General features: G+C 38.4%; 2 protein-coding genes across 6 annotated transcripts in view; one reads left to right on the forward strand and one right to left on the reverse strand.

Moving 5' to 3' along the window:
- The window catches only part of CEP57L1 (centrosomal protein 57 like 1), a 70,387-nt gene extending 53,145 nt beyond the window's left edge, over positions 1-17,242 (reverse strand). For all 3 annotated transcript variants that reach the window (XM_060114672.1, XM_060114671.1, XM_060114670.1), the window contains exon 1: positions 17,166-17,242. The gene's annotated coding sequence lies outside the window, so the exon portion shown is untranslated. The remainder of the gene's footprint in view (positions 1-17,165) is intronic.
- Positions 17,243-17,825: 583 nt separating this feature from the next.
- SESN1 (sestrin 1) overlaps positions 17,826-19,556 on the forward strand; it is a 119,030-nt gene continuing 117,299 nt past the window's right edge. The window contains exon 1 of one of the 3 annotated variants that reach the window (XM_060114817.1): positions 17,826-18,909. In XM_060114817.1, the coding sequence (XP_059970800.1) occupies positions 18,631-18,909 (279 nt within the window). In that variant the 5' untranslated portion in view covers positions 17,826-18,630. The remainder of the gene's footprint in view (positions 18,910-19,556) is intronic. The other 2 variants (XM_060114816.1, XM_060114819.1) reach the window with 2 other exon arrangements.

The following is a 19,556-nucleotide window of genomic DNA, read 5'->3' on the forward strand; positions in this document are numbered from 1 at the left end:
CAAGGGTTGTAGCACAGCAAAACCAAAAGGCACGGCCAAAGGCATTTGCACTGATAAGTTCAATCATTAATAATATTATTCTTATGTATATGAATACTGCTAGCAACTTCTCATACTTACATTATATATAAATCCATAATATTTTACTGTGCTAGCTGAGAGATTAGGGTGAGAGTATTTGGAAAGAGGTTTGACAAAAAAATGAAAACAATATATATACTGTTTTTTTCCCCGATCACAAAAGTAATACATGCTCATTCTACAAAATTTGGGAATGACAGAAGAAAATAACAATCACTATCAACTCTAGCAATATAAGATTGTTAAGGTATTATTAATACTTTGGTATCTATTAAGTCAATCTTTTATTATTTTAACCAAAGTTAGGATTGTATCATACAATGTTTATGTAAATTGCCTTTCTACTTAACAATATACGATAAACATTTTCTAGTATCATTAAATATTCTTTTAAAGTATAGGGTTTTTTTAGTGGCAGTAGATAAATATTTATGTAAATTACCAATTTTTTTAAATTAGGATACAGGATATAGTATTAAGTTAAAGACAGTTTTGATGCTTCTGATACATACTGTCAAATTGCCTGGAGCTATTTTATTTTTTATTTTATTTTATTTTTTAACATTTTTATTGGAGTATAATTGCTTTACAATGGTGTGTTAGTTTCTGCTTTATAACAAAGTGAATCAGTTATACATATACATATATCCCCATATCTCCTCCCTCTTTCGTCTCCCTCCCACTCTCCGTATCCCACCCTTCTAGCTGGTCACAAAGCACCGAGCTGATATCCTAGAGCTATTTGAAATTAAGACATTATTGGAGCTTTGCTTAGACTGAGACGAAGTCCTAAAGTTCACAATTCTCACCATGTCTTGAGACTATTTCTCCAATCTATAATATTTTTAACTTTTACAAAGCCATCAACTGTCATTAATTTAGAATTAGCTTTAACATATTTGTTAATTATAGTTTGTGTGATTTAATTAAATTGCTTTAAGAAACTTAGTTTTATTTTAGCAAGCTCTGGACACATCTGCCTTCCTCTGTAGTTCCTTAAGAGCAGAGACCATATCTTATTCATTAGTCTATTATCCACTGGCCTTATTAAATGATAGTCATTCAATAAGCATTTGTTGCACTTGATTCAATTAATGTAGAAATACATAAAACACATCTAAGGCTAATAGTTAACAAACATTTATTAGTATATGTAATGCATACATTCTACTTCTCTGAAATCCAGATTCAACTTTAAATTATATTTGGCAACATTTTTTTCTTTCATTGTGGTACATAAAGTAATGCTGTGCCTTACAATCTCTGGTATCTTAAATTCAATGAATAAAGTCTTCATAAAACCATACATTGAGAACATTTTTCTCATGCTACTAAATAAGTAAATGCGAAGTGCTGATCATGGCTCTCTACAGCTGCACAAAGATATGAGGGGCTATCCCCTATAGGTGGTTCCCCTGCTCTATTAAATCAGTGTGTTAGGTCTTCAAGGCTAGAACTTCACCTTATTCATCTCTGTATTTCTAACATGTGCTCTCTAGGGGCTCAATAAAGATCAGCTAAATGAATAAAAACATTTGGCTTGGAGGAAGGGAATGATTGGGTGACAGGGGATGAGCCACGCTGTAAAGGAAGAAAACAAATTATAACAAATTATAAAGATAATGTGACTTAAGAAATAAAAAGAAGGAAATATACTTATTATTCTAAATATTTAAAGATTATAGATCTACAACTCACTATGGTTTATACAGTATTTATCTAAATGTGTCCTACAGAATACTAGTTTTATAGGATATCAATTGGAGTTACTCCATAAATTAAACCGATTTCCAGGCAAATAAAATTAAACTAATTTGGGGAAATTAGTAATTAGTAGCATTAACCAACTTCTTCACCAGCAAATTTTATCAGTATATTTAACATTCTACTATCATTTTGAATTTTTCAAAACAGAGACAGAGCATGCATCTCCCAAACTTATTTGCAACAAAACTTTTTTGGGGAGTCCTCCTGAGAAATCAGCGTTCCACAGAACAGACTTCAGGTAATGTCTATATACAGAATCTTCAAAGCAGCTCTACACGGAAGACAGTTATCAAAATATCATGAGATAAGTAATTGATAACAAAATAACAACTGGTAACAGAAATAAAGAGAAAATTGTCTAAAGCATCCGTATTGCATACATAGAAATTCATATTTCCAGTGGAGGAGAGTAAAGGAAGAGAAGTAAAGAGACTGTCCTATAAAAAAAGGGTTAAAGATTGTAGTATTCATGCATTTAAGTTCACTTGATTTAGTAAATAACTACTCTGGTATATCTGACTAAATGGTACCCCAAAATTGTAGTGTACCTTCAAAAGTACCTGACAGAATCAGGATATAACCAAATTATTTGGCAGATACTGTAATTTTTCTCATTAACACAACTCATGAAATAAGGAGGGTTCATAGAAGAGACAGTAAAATTGAGTAACAGAATTCAAACAACCGGCATAAAATTATTTTAGAGCAAGAAACAGAATTTGTCTCTTTTATGTTCTAAATGAATAAAGTCTAAAAAAAAGAACATATCACAAGGGAAGTCTCACAGCCATTATCTATCCTTTTTTGAACAGAAGAATATAAGGAAATACAATTAGGTTCAAACAAAATGAGAAAAGTGAGGAACATTAAATACCTGGGGTCAGAGACTCCTCCAAAGCACTGCTACTTACTGATGGGGCATTACATTTGGATTTGCTGGTATGGTGGCAATAATACCGAGTTCTAACTAGTTCTGTGACCTCATCCTAATTAGTAGCTTAACTTCTCTACAACTTTCTCTCTATATAAAATAAAAGGGTTGGGGCTTCCCTGGTGGCGCAGTGGTTGAGAGTCCGCCTGTCGATGCAGGGGACATGGGTTCGTGCCCCGGTCCGGGAAGATCCCACATGCCACGGAGCGGCTAGGCCCGTGAGCCATGGCCGCTGGGCCTGCGCATCCGGAGCCTGTGGTCCGCAACGGGAGAGGCCACAACAGTGAGAGGCCCGCGTACCACACACACAAAAAATAATAATGAATAAATAAATAAATAAATAAAAGGGTTGACTTAAGTAATCTTGAAGTTTTCATCCATTTCTAAAATTCTAATAAAAGGGAAGCAAATTTACAAACATGTTGAAATGTTACTTAAGCTTTTGCCATAAATCTTGAGTTTAGAAACACTGAGATAATGCCAAATAAAAATTTGTAAGTCCTTAAATTTACTATAGAGTTTTAGTAATCAAAGCAGTGGCATAAGGAGAGACAAACAGACTGATTAACAGAAAAGAGTCCAGAAACTGACTCTGGTACATATAGGAATTTGGTATTATGAAAAAGAGGGCATTTTCATGGGGAAAGGATTAACCAGTCACAATCTGTGCTAAGATAACATACTACCCATGTTGTAAAAAATAAACATATATCTCCACTCCACGCCAAAGACAAAAATAAATTCTAGCTGGACTGAACACCTACATGTAAACAACAAACCAGAACTGTTTTAGAAGAAAATATAGAATATGTTTCAGACTTTGGGTATGAAAGATTTTTTAACAAACAAGACAATTTACAACAAGGAGAAGGAAAAAGGATTAAAAACTGTACTAAAATTAAAACTTCTATGCAACAAAAGACACCATTGACAAAGTTTTTTTAAAAAGCAACATATATAACAGTTAAAAGATTTAGTATCTGAATTACAGAAACAACTCCTACAAATCATTAAGAAAAAAACAAACAGCTCAATTAACAAAGGGACAAAAGATATTAACGGTGGTTAACAGATGAGAAAATATGAATAGCTAAAAACCAAAAAGGTACTCAACTTCAGGAAATATAATGTAATCAGGAAAACACAAGTTAAAACAACAATGAAAAATTATTTCATACCCATTAGATTGGCATAAAAACCTGTCAATATATAACAAGGATGTAGGGAGATGAAAATTTTCACGAACTGCTGGTGGGAGGGTAAACTGATGTAAAATTCTGGAAGACAATTTGAAAGTTCTGATGCTGTATATACTCTGTAACTCAGCAATTCCACTTCTTAGTACTTATGAATGAACCCTAGAGAAAATGGCATATGTTAATTTGGAGGTATGTATAGTGATGTTCATTGTAGCCTTGCTTGCAATAGAAAAAAATGAAAAAATAATCTAAATATATATTAACAGGGAAATGAGTAAATTGTCATATTCATACAGTGAAACACCATAGAGCAGCTAAAATTAAAAAACTAAATCTACACTTAGCTACATGGATAAGCTTTGAAAATATATCATTGAGTGAAAAAAGCAAGTTATACAATGACATAAGATGTCTGTTTTGTAAAATTTTTTTAAACACAAAGACAATATATTACATTGCCAAGGGCACTTCCACCACACACGTAATTTTTCCTTCCATTATAAAAGAATTAAATTAGACATTTTGTAACACCATATACAAAAATAAACTCAAAATGGTTTAAAGACCTAAATGTAAGACCAGAAACCATAAAACTTCTAGAGAAACACAGAAGCAGAACACTCTTTGACATAAATTGCAGCAATGTTTTTTTTCTGATCTGTCTCCTAAAGCAAAGGAAATAAAAGCAAAAAATAAACACTGGGACCTAATTAAACTTAAAAGCTTCTGCACAGCAAAGGAAACCACTGACAAAATGAAAACACAACCTATTGAAAGGGAGAAAATATTTGCAAATGATATGACCAATAAGGGGTTAACATCCAACATATATAAATAGCTCATACAGCCCAACATCAAACAAACAACCCCATTAAAAAATGGGCAGAAGAAATGAACAGACATTTTTCCAAAGAGGAGGATGCTCGGCATCACTAATCATCAGGGAAATGCAAATCAAAACCACAAAGAGATATCACCTCACACCTGTCAGAATGGCTATCATCAAAAAGAACACAAAAAACAAGTGTTGGTGAGGATGTGGAGAAAAGGGAACCCTTGTACACTGTTCATAGGAATGTAAATTGGTGTAACCACTATGGAAAATGGTATGGACGTGTATCAAAAACTAAAAACAGAACTACCATATGACCCAGCAATGCCACTCCTGGGTATATATCTGAAAACAAAACCAAAAACACTAATCCAAAAAGATACATGTACCTCAAGAGAAAAACAAATACTGTATGATATCACTTATATGTGGAATCTAAAAAATACAACAAACTAGTGAATATAAGAAAAAAGAAACAGACTCACAAATATAGAGAACAAATTAGTGGTCACCAGTGAGGAGAGGGAAGGGGGAGGGGCAATATAGGGATACAGGATTAAGAGGTACAAGCTATTATGTATAAAATAAGCTAGAAGGGGACTTCCCTGGTGGTGGAGTGGTTAAGAATCCACCTGCCAATGCAGGGGACACGGGTTCAAGCCGTGGTCTGGGAAGATCCCACATGCCGCGGAGCTACTAAGCCCGTGTGCCACAACTACTGAGCCTGCACTCTAGAGCCTGCAAGCCACAACTACTGAGCCCACGTGCCACAACTACTGAAGCCCGCATGCCTAGAGCCCATGCTCTGCTACAAGAGAAGCCACCACAATAAGAAGGCCACACACCGCAATGAAGAGTAGCCCCCGCTTGCTGCAACTAGAGAAAGCCCGTGCGGAGAAACGAAGACCCAACGCAGCCAAAAAAAAAAAGCTAGAAGGATATATTGTACAACATGGGGAATACAGCCAATATTTTATAATAGTTACAAATGGAGTATAACCTTTAAAAATTGTGAATCATTATATTGTACACCTGTAACTTATATAACATTGTATATCAACTATACTTCAATAAAAATATTAGATTTTATAATTAAAGAAATGAAGCAAGCAAGCAAATGAAGCAAAATGTTAACAATTTATCCATTCCAAGAGGTAGGTAAAAGGGTTTTATTATATTATTCTTATTTTTCTTTTTGTTTGAAATATTTAAAGTTTTTAAATGACACAATGACACAAAATTTTAATACCTTACATCTATATATGTATATATTCACATAAAATATGTGGATAAGGAAAACAAGCGTAGGAAAAAAAAGAATGAAGCCAGCAGTGAGACTGGTCTATAAAATTTGTCATAAATTGTGTGTGTATATATATATGTGTGTGTGTGTATGTATATATATATATATACACACACACACATATACATGTACATGTCATAAATTGTGTATATACATATATATACACACACACACATATACATATAGTGAGTTGGCTCACAAATATTTAAATAAGGGCAAAATGAATATAGATTTTTTAAAAAAACAATAAATTGTTTAATCTATTAAAGTATGCCAGAAATACAGGAGATTTAGACATTCAAAGCATATTATAGTAAGTCTGGTAACATCAAAGACAGAGGAACTGGAGAAAATATTAAAAGAGTAAATCTGATTTAAGTGGTTCATTCATTTATTCTTGAGAGATAGAAGCAAAATAACACACAAAAAAGAAAAAGAATTCTTTTCTGAGAATAGTATGTATGACAGTGTTTCAGAAAGTAGGTGTTTTAAGGCTGAAAAGAACATAATTCAAATCAATTTTGTTACAGACACCTTAAAAATAAAATCTAAAGATTCAACATTTAAAAGCCTTTATGATTCATCTGGGCAACACATAAACACCAAGGTACACATATAATAAACAATTGGTTGATAAACTATTTTCCAACAAGCCAAAGTAAGAAAAACCAAGTATTTCAAGGCAAACCTATTCACGTTACTAAATGGTAGATAATTAGGAAAATTTCCTTTAAAAACAAAATTGAAGTCAGTCAAAATATAAGGAGATATTTAAGGTTCAGATGGCTTCACTGTTTCACAGTATAAAAGAGTGAAACTATTGGAGAGAAACCACAGGTGGATTTTTGGAAGCCTGTATGACTAGGCAAAGTAGCAAAGAAATGGCAATGTGAACAAATAACAGGGTGGTTTTTTTTTTTTTTTTTTTTTTTTTTTTTTTTTTGCGGTATGCGGGCCTCTCACTGTTGTGGCCTCCCCCGTTGCGGAGCACAGGCTCCGGACGCGCAGGCTCCGGACGCGCAGGCTCAGCGGCCATGGCTCACGGGCCCAGCCGCTCCGTGGCATATGGGATCCTCCCAGACCGGGGCACGAACCCCTATCCCCTGCATCGGCAGGCGGACTCTCAACCACTTGCGCCACCAGGGAGGCCCAGGGTGTTTTAATTGAAGTAAAATATTCCTAATTGTAGGAAGTCTCCCCAAACAATTTGCACATACAGCACTCAGCCAACTGCACATGTTAACAAAGATAACAGTAGAGCAGCACTAAAATGGAGCTGTTAGTCCAGTCTCCTGATTTGTTTCAGATAAAGCTCTCCCTGGCCCCATCTTTGGGCTGACTTCGAGCCTCTCGCTCAAGGAACAGTTTTGAAGAACAAAACTTATATAATTGTGAATATTCAGTATATTATTTGTTTTTTTAAAGTTTCTGTCACCTTTTAATATTATTGATCAAAGTAATTAATAATTTCAGATCCAGCAGAAACTTTCTTAATAAACATATAAATGAATCTAGGCACAGATCTTATACCTTTCACCAAAAAGACCCTAACTCAAGATGGATCATAAACCTGTAACATAAAACACAAAACTATAAAACTTCTAGAAGATAACATAGAAGAAAATCTAGGTGACCTTGAGTTTGGCAATGACTTTTAGGATACCAAAAGCACAACCCATTAAAGAAAAACTGACAAGTTTGCCTCTATTAAAATTAAAAACTTCTGCTTTGCAAAAGACACTGGGAAGAAAATTAAAAGACAAGCCATAGACTGGGAGAAAGTATTTGCAAAAAACATATCTGATAAAGAACTTGTGTCCAAGATATACAAAGAACTCCTAAAACTCAACAATAAAAAAAGAACCACTCAGTTTTACCAACCTGGAGAAGTTCTTCTAAATTCCATAATATCTGTTTACTTTATTTGTGGCTGGAAAAGTAAGAGCTCTGAATTAAACAGTATAAAACTGTACCACATTAAATAACATTTTATGTGATTGGTAATTATATTTTCTTGAAATATACATTCTTTACATTTTTTATATCATATAGATATGTTACAGATGAAATATGGTGTTTTTAAAAATTTCTATAACAAAGCTGGACATGGAGTCCTTGCTCAGAAATATAATAATCTCTCATTTTGCTGTTTTATGAAAAAAAAATCATAATTGCCATATTTTTACTTATGGCAACTTTCCCCAATTAAGAAGCTTAAAATGCAAAATATTATTAAAGCTAAGTTGTAAATTTGGGAAAAATGAAATATAACTCAAGGATCTCATTATAAAATCTTAGAGAATGCCAACAATAGTAGCATTATACAAAATAATACTCTTCAGTTCAGCCACAAAACACTTTATAAATATTTCGTTAATATCAATCAAGTTGAAGGACAAGTATTATTTTACATAAAGATGATCATTTTGATGATACTGCTTCTTTCATTTTTATTTTGTATTACATCTTTATTGGAGTATAATTGCTTTACATTGTTGTGTTAGTTTCTGCTGTATAACAAAGTGAATCAGTTATATGTGTACTTACATCCCCATATCCCTTCCCTCTTGCATCTCCCTCCCACCCTCCCTATCCCACCCCTCTAGGTGGTCACAAAGCACCGAGCTGTCTCCCTGTGCTATGCGGCTGCTTCCCACTAGCTATCTATTTTACATTTGGTAGTGTATATATGTCCATGCCACTCTCTCACTGCGTCCCAGCTTACCCTTCCCCCTCCCCATGTCCTCAAGTCCATTCTCTACGTGTGCATCTTTATTCCTGTCCTGCCCCCTAGGTACTTCAGAACCATTTTGTTTTTTAGATTCCATATATATGTGTTAGTGTACGGTATTTGTTTTTCTCTTTCTGACTTCACTTTGTATGACAAATTCTTTCTAGGTCCATCCACCTCACTACAAATAACTCAATTTCGTTTCTTTTTATGGCTGAGTAATATTCCATTGTATATATGTGCCACATCTTCTTTATCCATTCATCTGTCGATGGACACTTAGGTTGCTTCCATGTCCTGGCTATTGTAAATAGAGCTGCAATGAACATTGTGGTACATGACTCTTTTTGAATTATGGTTTTCTCAGGGTATATGCCCAGTAGTGGGATTGCTGGGTCATATGGTAATTCTATTTTCAGGTTTTTAAGGAACCGCCATACTGTTCTCCATAGTGGCTGTATCAGTTTACATTCTCACCAACAGTGTAGGAGGGTTCTCTTTTCTCCACACCCTCTCCAGCATTTATTGTTTGTAGATTTTTTGATGATGGCCATTCTGACTGGTGTGAGGTGATACCTCATTATCGTTTTGATTTGCATTTCTCTAATGATTAGTGATGTTGAGCATCTTTTCATGTGTTTGTTGGCAAACTGTATATCTTCTCTGGAAAAATGTCTATTTAGGTCTTCTGCCCATTTTTGGATTGGGTTGTTTATTTTTTTTGATATTGAGCTGCATGAGCTGCTTGTATATTTTGGAGATTAATCCTTTGTCAGTTGCTTCATTTGCAAATATTTTCTCCCATTCTGAGGGTTGTCTTTTCATCTTGTTTATGGTTTCCTTTGCTGTGCAAAAGCTTTTAAGTTTTATTAGCTCCGATTTGTTTATTTTTGTTTTTATTTCCATTTCTCTAGGAGGTGGGTCAAAAAGGATCTTGCTGTGATTTATGATACTGTTTCTTGAGTGCCAATTGCTAATCTAAAACTTTATATTATCTCATTAAATCTTCACAACAGTGCTGGGAAGGCAGGTACTATCCTCCCTTTACAGGTAAGAAAACTAAGGCTATTTCATCTCCCACGTTCAAAGTTAGTGAGGTTAAACAACTGGCCAAATTCACACTGCCAGTTAAGAAGTAAAGTTGGGATTCAAACCCAAGATACTGTGACTCCAAGGTCCATGCTCTTCTTACTATTTGAGTCTATAGCTACGTCTCACAAAGAACAGTTAGGGTTTCATGTACAGAAGGTGTTCATAAGCAGTACTGGTCATTGTTCACCTGAATGACTCATAAGTCCCTCAAACAAGATGATTAACATGTGCAAACCTGGACTCAGTATCTTTCCATCCAAGACTGGTCTTCCTAATATATTCCCTACTCTGATTAATGGAAGGAGTTACTCTTTACCATCTGGATAGTAGTCCCCCAGGCATTTCCTTTTTTTATCTCCATGATCCAAACAGTCACCAAATCCCATTGAGTCTACCTGCTTAACATCACCCTTCTCTCATCATCACTCACACAGTCCTTCAGCTACTATCCTATCTCTATCCCTTGCTGTTCAGTCAAACTTCTTCAAAGAACAGTCTATATTCCATGCAGATTGTATGCTTAAGGGCAGTTCTTAACGGCAGCTTCTTAATTATGCTGCTGTATAATTAGTGCCAATCATAGAGCTTGTCCGTATTAGGTTTTCAATAAATACTGGACAAATGAATGCAAATATCAGGCTTTCATTCCTCCATTCCCCTGTAAATGCACTGAAAAAGGTCATTTTCTGATAGGAAAATGGCACTGCCTTCTTTAATAAAAAAAACTCAGATCCTCTGAGGTTGACAATGGAAGAAGAATCTCTACATGCAGAAGATGAACTTATGAGTTAAATCTACAAGCTCCAGTTCTTGTCCTTAATATTCACTTTCCCCTTGGAGATCTCATTATCGCTGTCCCTCCTCACTGGCCTCATTGGGAGAAGGGTGCTGCTCCCCTTATAATGCTAGAGCCTTGTTAGATCTATGATTATGACTCTTTCCCTTATATATCTTGATACAGCAAAGATAAAGTTATGATATTTAAACAAGACTTTACCAAAGCCAGAAGATAATAAAAGAGAAGAAAGCACAGACACCAAAAAAGTAACCAGGCAGTGAATCTTAAAAGTTAGGATTTTCTCTCTGGGGCTTTTAGGCCCTGTTCTATCATAGTTCCTGATCTACCCTCAACTGGTGAGCACTATTTTAGCACCCACCACCCAAGAATCCATGCTTACCATATCCCCTCCTTAAAGACTAAACCTAGGAAAGAGAACCCAGAAGCATCCAGAGTTACCTATCCCCACTTAAATCCTTTTATCCAAGTTGTAGTTTTCTGATCTGGAACCTACATTTTTGGTAGAGGTGAACAAGAGAAATGCCAGCCCTTTAGGAGAGACTCTCCTATCTTCAGGGAGCAGCATGGTTTTACCCTAGGCCAACCCAAGTCAATCAATCTTTATCTCAATACAGCATAGTAATTCAATATTAATATGGGAATATATGCCAGATGCATATATTATAGGGTAACAGAGACTACCTAGTATCAAACCATTCAGTAACTTTAGCCTTCTAGACATGTTGGTAGCATTCTCCATATTGACTAGTCATTTCTTCTTGAAATTTTCAACCCTGGTTGCCCATTTCCTGGTTATTCCCTTCCTTCTCTGGTCAGTTTCAGACTACCGTGGCTCTTATTCTGCATCCTCACCATAGCCAATTGTATTTGCTCCCATGGTTATAGTATAACACTAACATAATGGTTAAGAGTAAGCTTTGGATCAACTCTAGCATTTTTTTTTTTTTTTAGCTATGTAAGGGCCAAATAATATAAGTGCAAAGCATTTAACAGACTGCCTGAACCGCAGTAAGCACACAGACATGGTAAGTTAAAAGCAAAATAAAACAAAATACTCTAATAGGCTGATAGTTATAATACATCTCTAGCTCAGACCTCATTGTTGAGCTTAACATCAGTACACCCCTATGATATGTGGGGCCTACAAAAACTTAGAAATAATATTACCTTCAGAAGGCTAAACTATAAATCAGTAAATAATGGACCAGAGCAGATATATGCAAAGTTAGCTTATAGAGACAGAATGGCTCTAAGACCAGAGACTAAGCTACAATATAAATGTTTTAACATATTTAAAGACACAATGTTTTCATCAAAAAGAAGAGCTGTCAGGAACAGGAAAAGTTAACTCAGAGGGGCAGAAACTGGAGGCAATTTAAGCTCTACTGTAGAGGTTCTCAGAGCTTAATGCTATTAAGTGACCACAACATACATCTAATTTCCTTTGTTGTGATTCCAACCTCCTAAGCAACCTGGTGATTTCTCATATAATCTTCCTACACAGAAAACTCCTTAGTCAGAGAATCAGTATGCTATCTACTTGACAAATATCTCAAAGTATATCAATAAACTGGCATCCTGATAAATTCATCAGTCAAGTGTGTGTGTGTGTGTGTGTGTGTGTGTATCTCACAAACTCTGGTGCATGTAGAAAGATTGTGTTTGTAAGTGCACAAGACTTAGCAGCCCTGTTTTTCTTACAGTTAATTCATCAATGAATTTCATAGTGAAGGCCTCTTGTAGGAGACCAGCCAGTCAGCTTTTTCCTTGACTAGAGCACTATTCATTTAAAGCATAAATGAATGTAGAGGATAGTCGCGCATATTTACGTAGAGTATAAAGTAGAGGATATCCTCTACTTTATACTCTACGTAAATATGCGCGACTATCTTATAACAGGATGAGACATGCAGGAACATGGTAAAGATATCAGCAAATCCAATTTCATGAGGGTGAGCACTACAACTCACTAGCAATAAAAGTTTTGCTCTCTTTTAAAAAAAAATTTTTTTATTTATTTATTTAGGCTGTGCCGAGTCTTAGTTGAGGCACAGGGGATCTTCGTTGTGGCATGCGGGAGCTTTAGTTGCAGCATGGGGGAATCTTTTAGTTGCGGCATGAGGACTCTTAGTTGCGGCATGCATGTGGGATCTAGTTCCCCAACAAGGAATCAAACCTGGGCCCCCCGCATTGGGAGCGCAGTCTTACCCACTGGACCACCAGGGAAGTCCCAGTTTTGTTCTCTTTTAAGACTAATTTTCTAAAATGTTTTCATCATAAAATACCCTCCTCCATCCATTAATTATCTTGTATTTTTGTAAACAACAGGTAAATATGCAACACCTTTGAAAATTCTGACATTACATTTTTCTTCCATTCATTCTTTCGTCAAATATTTATTAAGTTCATTCTAACTGTCAGACACTGTATTCGGAGCTGGAGATGATGTGCAAAAATTGGCACAGCTGCTGCTCTGGCCTGCTTAAGCTTTAGAAGCAGATACACTTAAGTCAAATTATCACACTGACAATCGTAAAACTACATTTGTAACTTATTAGCAAGTAAAGTATACGGCACAATAAGAGTATGCAATACGGGCATTTAATCAGATCAGGCAAACTCTCAGAAAGTGATATTTCAGCTAAGATCTACAGGAACAGGAGTCAAAGACTAGGCTAGAACAGTCTGGATAAAGAAAACAGTACCATACTCACTGTCTCTAGCTCTTCACCTATTCTCTCAAATAAAACAGCCTTCTGGCTTTTCTACCCTTTACCGCACTGAAACTGCTCTTAAGATCCTCAATGAGCTCCACGTTACTGAATGCAGTGATCAGCTATCCTCATCTCACTTGACGCAGAGCGGCATTTAACATAACTTAGCATTCCTTCCTCCTCAACCACTTTCACCTGCCTCCTAGGACGCCACACTCTAGGTTTTTCTCTCGATTCACTGGCAAATCGTGCATAGTTGCAGATAAATCCAGACCGACCCAAACTCCATGGAGTGCCTCTTTTTGTTATACCAGCTATTCTCAGTGTTTATCTACTTATCAAAACACTACTGTGGGGCCTCCCTGGTGGCGCAAGTGGTTGAGAGTCCGCCTGCCGATGCAGGGGATACGGGTTCGTGCCCCGGTCTGGGAGGATCCCATATGCCGCGGAGCGGCTGGGCCCGTGAGCCATGGCCGCTGGGCCTGCGCGTCCGGAGCCTGCGCTCCGCAGCGGGGGAGGCCACAACAGTGAGAGGCCCGCATACCACAAAAAAAAAAAAAAAAAAAAAAAAAAAACACTACTGTGAAGCTTAAAATTATATCTATAGGCAGATCTTTACCCTCATCTCTGGACTCATTTATCGAACTGCCTGCTCCACACCTCTACTGTAATGTCTTAGAGGCATCTCAAACGTAACACGGCCAAACTAAACTCCTGATTTGCCCTGCTACTCCAACACACAAATCTGGAGACTTTCGCATGACGCTGAATGGTATTTCCCTCCTAGTTGCTCAAGCTAAAAACTTGTAATCATCTCTGACTCTTTTACTCTCACACCTCATATCCAATCTGTCAGCAAACCTGTTGGCTATACTTTCATAATATATCCAGACTTTGGCCTCTTCCCACTGCCTCCACTGCTATCACCCTGGCCCACTACCACTACCATCTTTCACCTGGACTATTACCTTACCTTCCTATTTAGTGTCTCTGCTTCTACGCTTGCTTCTCCATGGTCCATGATCAACACAATTTAAAAGAAGTAATCAATTTAAAAAGTCAGATCATGCAACCCACCTGCTCAAAACCTTCCAATGGCTTTCTATCTCAATCAAAAAAGTCAAAGTTCTTTCAATCACCTACATGACCTCCATCCTCTGTGACCTCATGTTATTCTCCTCTCCTGCCACACTGCTATTTGTCAAATGTGAGGACCCGCAGGCCTTTGCACTGGCTGTTCTCTTCACAGAAACGTTCTTCCTCCAGACATCTGCATGACTTACTCCTCCTCCTATTTCAGATTCCCTCAAATGTCCCCTTCTTGATTAAGTCTTCTCTGACCACCTTATTTAAAAGTGAACCTTGCCCCCCAAAACCTGGCACTCTCCATCCCCCTTCTGAGTTGGTTCTTATTTTTCTCCACTGCATTTGTCTTCATTTACTATACATGTCACATATTTATTGTCTATCTCTCCTTAGTAGAATGTAAGATTATGAGTAGGGACTTTTGTACATTGTGCTCAGTAGTATAACCTCAATGTCCTGTTATATAGTAGGCACTCAACAGATATTTGTTGAGTGAACAAATGGATAAAAAGGAATATGAGAACCAGTGACTGAAGAAAGATCTGTATGGCTGAAGCACAGATAGGTGGAGACTGGTAGACTAAGTGAGGCTGGAAAGGTGGAAAGGGACCAAATGACATTAGGCTTTATAAAGAAATTTTGCCTTTAAGATTAAGGCAGGACATCACTAAAGGGTTTTAAGAGAAATTTGAATTTTTAAACAGTTATTCTGGCTACTGTGTGGAGAACTAATGGAGAAAGGCCAGAGTGAATAATCACTATGGCAATGGTCTTGGCAAGAGATTATGGCAGTTTAGAAAAGAATGTGCTTATGTAGATGCACGGAAAAGGATGGATTTGAGGGATATTTGGGAGATAAAATTGATAAAGCTTAATAATAATTTGGATACAGAGGTATGAAGGACATTTAGAAAGACACGGGTTCGAGCCCTGGTCCGGGAAGATTCCACATGCCACAGAGCAACTAAGCCCGTGCACCACAACTACTGAAGCCGGCGCGCCTAGAGCCCGTGCTCCGCAATAAGAGAAGCCACTGCAATGAGAAGCCCGCGCACTGCGACAAAGATTAGCTCCCGCTCGCTGCAACTAGAGAAAGCCCACGCGCAACAACGAAGACCCAACGCAGCCAAAAATAATAAATTTATTAAAAAAATAATGCTTAGATTTCAAATTTTCATCATAAGTGGATGGTAGTGCCCTAAAGTGAAGTAGGGAACACTGGAAAACAATCAGATTCACAGGTGATAACCATGCATTTGGTTTTAGGCATGTTGAGTTTGAGGTACTTTTGAGATATCCAAGAAATATCAAGAAGATGTATATAAGAAAGCTGAAAGGTGAAGCTGGATGGAGCTATACATTTAAGAGTCATAGGTGGTGGCAAAACCATGGCTATGAATGAGATCATATTCAATTACACAGCAAAAAGGAGACTCGGACTTAAGAAACTACCCTACCCTTTGTGGGCTGGACATAGGAGGACGAGCCCCTCAAAAAGAAAAAAAAAAAAAAAGGAATGGCTTTTTTGGTTTTTGAAATCATACTCATAAGAAGTTCTCATTTTTTAAAATTCTGATTTAAACCAGTAACATTAGAATGTCAGAGGCTTTCCAAATTAAACCAATTCATCAGAACTATAAATCTGTTCAAGGATAGATGACTTTCAGAAACTATCTGGAAAATTCACAGTATCTTTCTCTTTGATGCTTCAAAGTACATCAATACACAAAAAGCTATCCATCTCAAAACATGTATGATTTTGGCTTATTGCAGTTTCCTGAAATTATCTTCTCTCTCTCACTCAGGGCCTCACCATATGCTGTTCTTTTGGCCCTCTTTCCCTGAGATGAAGATTTCCCTGACTTCTCAAGACTGGGCTAAATGATCTTCTTTCTAGCCATCCCAATGATATAGTACTGTATGTTTAACGTGTGTACTGTGTAGTATGTTTAACCATTAGTTGAACTAGATAACAGTCTTTTCCACTGTTGTATACTTAGTACCTAACAAGGCTAAGTTTTAAGAAACACATCTATTCTGAAACGTGAAGGATTAAAATCTAATTTGGTTTTCAGTCCATTGACAACACTTCAAACGTCGACTTTCCCCAAGAGGAATGACTTTAAAAAATCAAACAGTAATTTGTAAACAAATGATTGAATCTTTAAAAAATACCAAATTTTGGAGATTTTTATATGTCTTTTTTCATATTGTATCCTTAAAGCCTGCAAAAATTCATATTTAGGAATACCGGGGATTCTTTCTCCTTTAGTCTCATACAATAGGGATTTGACAACTCTCTTTGAAAGCCTGGCTTGCGGTGACAGTTGACTGAGCACATAAACCACACCCCTGTGCAATGGCAAACAAAGGTGCAATTGCACAGGGGTACCTGATCCATGCCGCGAGAACCCACTTGAGAGACCGGAAGCAGAGGCAGCAGCGCGGAGCACCCGTTTCCACAGCATCCTCCTTGCCTGGCCGTATGCTGCACCCTCCGACCCTCAGGATAGCAACCATTCCCAAATTCTCGCCTCAACTAGATGGCTTGGTTTCTAAAATCCAAGAGGAAATGAAGGAAGGAAAAATCCTGTCAAAGGAAAAGTGGCAACCAAGCCCACAGTGCTCACCAAACCGACGCTCTCAGTCAACCTCCGTCTACGCTAACCGTTGGCTCGCAGGCCGCCACAGGCAACGTCGCAGTGGCTCACGGGAGCTGTAGTTTCTGTCGCAAACAGAACGCGACGGGGGCACCAAAACTATACTTCCCAGAAGTCAATGCGAGTACGCCCTGCCTTCTTAAACCTGGGTTTAGCGTAATAAAGAGACCGTTTCTATTTTTAGGCCGACCTTAAATTTAGATTCAAGAACTTCCAGGTGTACGTCTGTGCTACACTCTCTGCCGTGCTTGTGTACTTCAGCTGTCCCTTATTTTCCTTTCCCCTTGTTCAGGCCAAAGAAGCCAAACCTCAGAGCACGGAAAACGCCGGCGCAGCTTAACTGCCTTTTAAGGCGCATGCGCGCTGCCCGCCGTCACGCAAGCGTAACGGCCGGCAGCGGTTGGCGGCCGCGCGCGGACTTGGGGTCTGGAGGTAGCCTGTGGGAGGGCGGGGTTTTTTCCAATGGCTTTGCCTCTGCGGGTCGCGTCTGCTTGGGCGGGGAACAGGGCGCAGGGGCGGGGGCGGCTCCTCGTTTGTGCCGGGCGGAGAAAGGGGAGGGGCTGGGGGTGAGGACCCCATCTTCCCTCCCCGCTCCCGCCCTCTGGGCCGAGCCCCACCGATGGGGCTGGGCGAATGGGCGGGCTCTGTGCCGCGGGCCCAGCCGCTCCACCAGCTTCGCTGCCCAGCTCCACGCTCGGGGATTGCGGGGCCGCCCTGTGCCTGTCTGGCCTGGCGGGCGGTGGGCGAGGACGCAAGGATTGGAAAAGAAGCGGCGTCTACCCGGGGAGTCCGGAACCGGCAGGCCGGAGACGCTTTCCGCCAACGCCGCCACCGAGACAGCAGCTGCAAGAGGCTGCCGACCCCCCGGGAGCTCCAGGGTCTCTGGCCGCCGGGGCCAGCAAGCCAAGATTCGGCAAGCCTTCCCAGCCAGCGTCCGGCCGGGAGGGAGGAGCTGCGGAAGGCGGGGACTGGTGCCGGAGGAGGGGCGGGGTGAGAACGCTCCCGAGAACACCGTGGCTGCACAGACAAAAAACACCGAATGGCTGGTGAGCGTTCAGCTGTTACCAGCCTTTTTGGGCAGAGTACGGGTTTGACAGCTCCACAACGTGAGGATATCCGCTGACCCCGAGAGACGGAGGAGAACACTTCCCCGACACTGCCTGTCCAGCAAAGCCAGCGCTGTAAGGTTTCAACTTTCCAACTTTTTTTTCTCGGTCTCTGACCAAAAGACTGCCCCTCCGGGCAGAAGGAGAGGGCGAGCTCTATCTCGCAGATCGAAGACACTCTGGCTCCAAATGTCACCCAGACGTATGTTTTCATGACGATTCGAGTTCTCTGATTTTATTCTTACATTTCTCGTTTTTAAAAATGCAAAGTGCTTTGGGGGACATGCTGAAAGGTAACTGAAGACAGCAAAGAGAAAACTCCAATTGTCATGGCTGAAGGAGAGAATGAAGTGAGATGGGATGGACTGTGCAGTAGAGATTCAACTACTAGAGAGACAGCACTGGAAAACATTAGGCAGATCATTGTGAGAAAAACCGAGTGTCTTCGTTTGGTGAAAGAGACACCTTATCGTCCAGCTGACGGCCTTTCAAATGCTGTTTCTTTGGATGGGTTGAATAAGCTTCTTGCTCATCTGCTTATGCTTTCTAAGAGGTGTCCCTTTAAAGATGTAAGAGAGAAAAGTGAGTTTATTCTGAAGAGCGTCCAGGTAAGAAATAACATTATAAGTACAACTGTTTCTCTAGTAATGTGAAGTTTTACTTGCAGATATTCACTTTGTATTTGCTTCAAATAGGTTGTTATAATTTGAACCACTCAACATCTTAAATTTAGACTGTTTTGTAAAACATTGAATTTGGGGTTAAAATTGGACAAGGTGAATTAAAGTAAAAGTAATTTTCAAATACAACTAATAAGTATTGTCTTTCTAGAGAGTTTTAGCAGAAATGCATCATTCCTCCATTGGGAGATTGGGATTGACATATATACACTAATATGTATAAAATAGATAACTAATAAAAACCTGCTGTATAAAAAAAATTTAAAAAGAAATGCAATCCTCCTGGGCAAAATACGTGAAAATTACAGTTAATTACAAATAAATACTTACTTTTCCTTATATTCATTTTTATGTGTTGTTGGGAAGTGTAGCCAGTATGCTTTTCACATTGCTACAAACAGTGTTCTCTGTGGAAAGTTTCACGTTTAAAACCCTCTAAAATGATAAAGATGTTAAATGTTTCCTAGTCAGCTTGTTCAAGATAACTGGTGAAACAATTTCCTCTTGTTAAAAACAAAACAAAAAACCCGAGAATCTGTTCCCTAAATGCAACCTTTTTTTCCTGAAAGAATTAT

The sequence above is a fragment of the Mesoplodon densirostris genome, chromosome 12 (genome assembly GCF_025265405.1).
Source record: "Mesoplodon densirostris isolate mMesDen1 chromosome 12, mMesDen1 primary haplotype, whole genome shotgun sequence".
In the NCBI taxonomy this organism is placed as follows: Eukaryota; Metazoa; Chordata; class Mammalia; order Artiodactyla; family Ziphiidae; genus Mesoplodon; species Mesoplodon densirostris.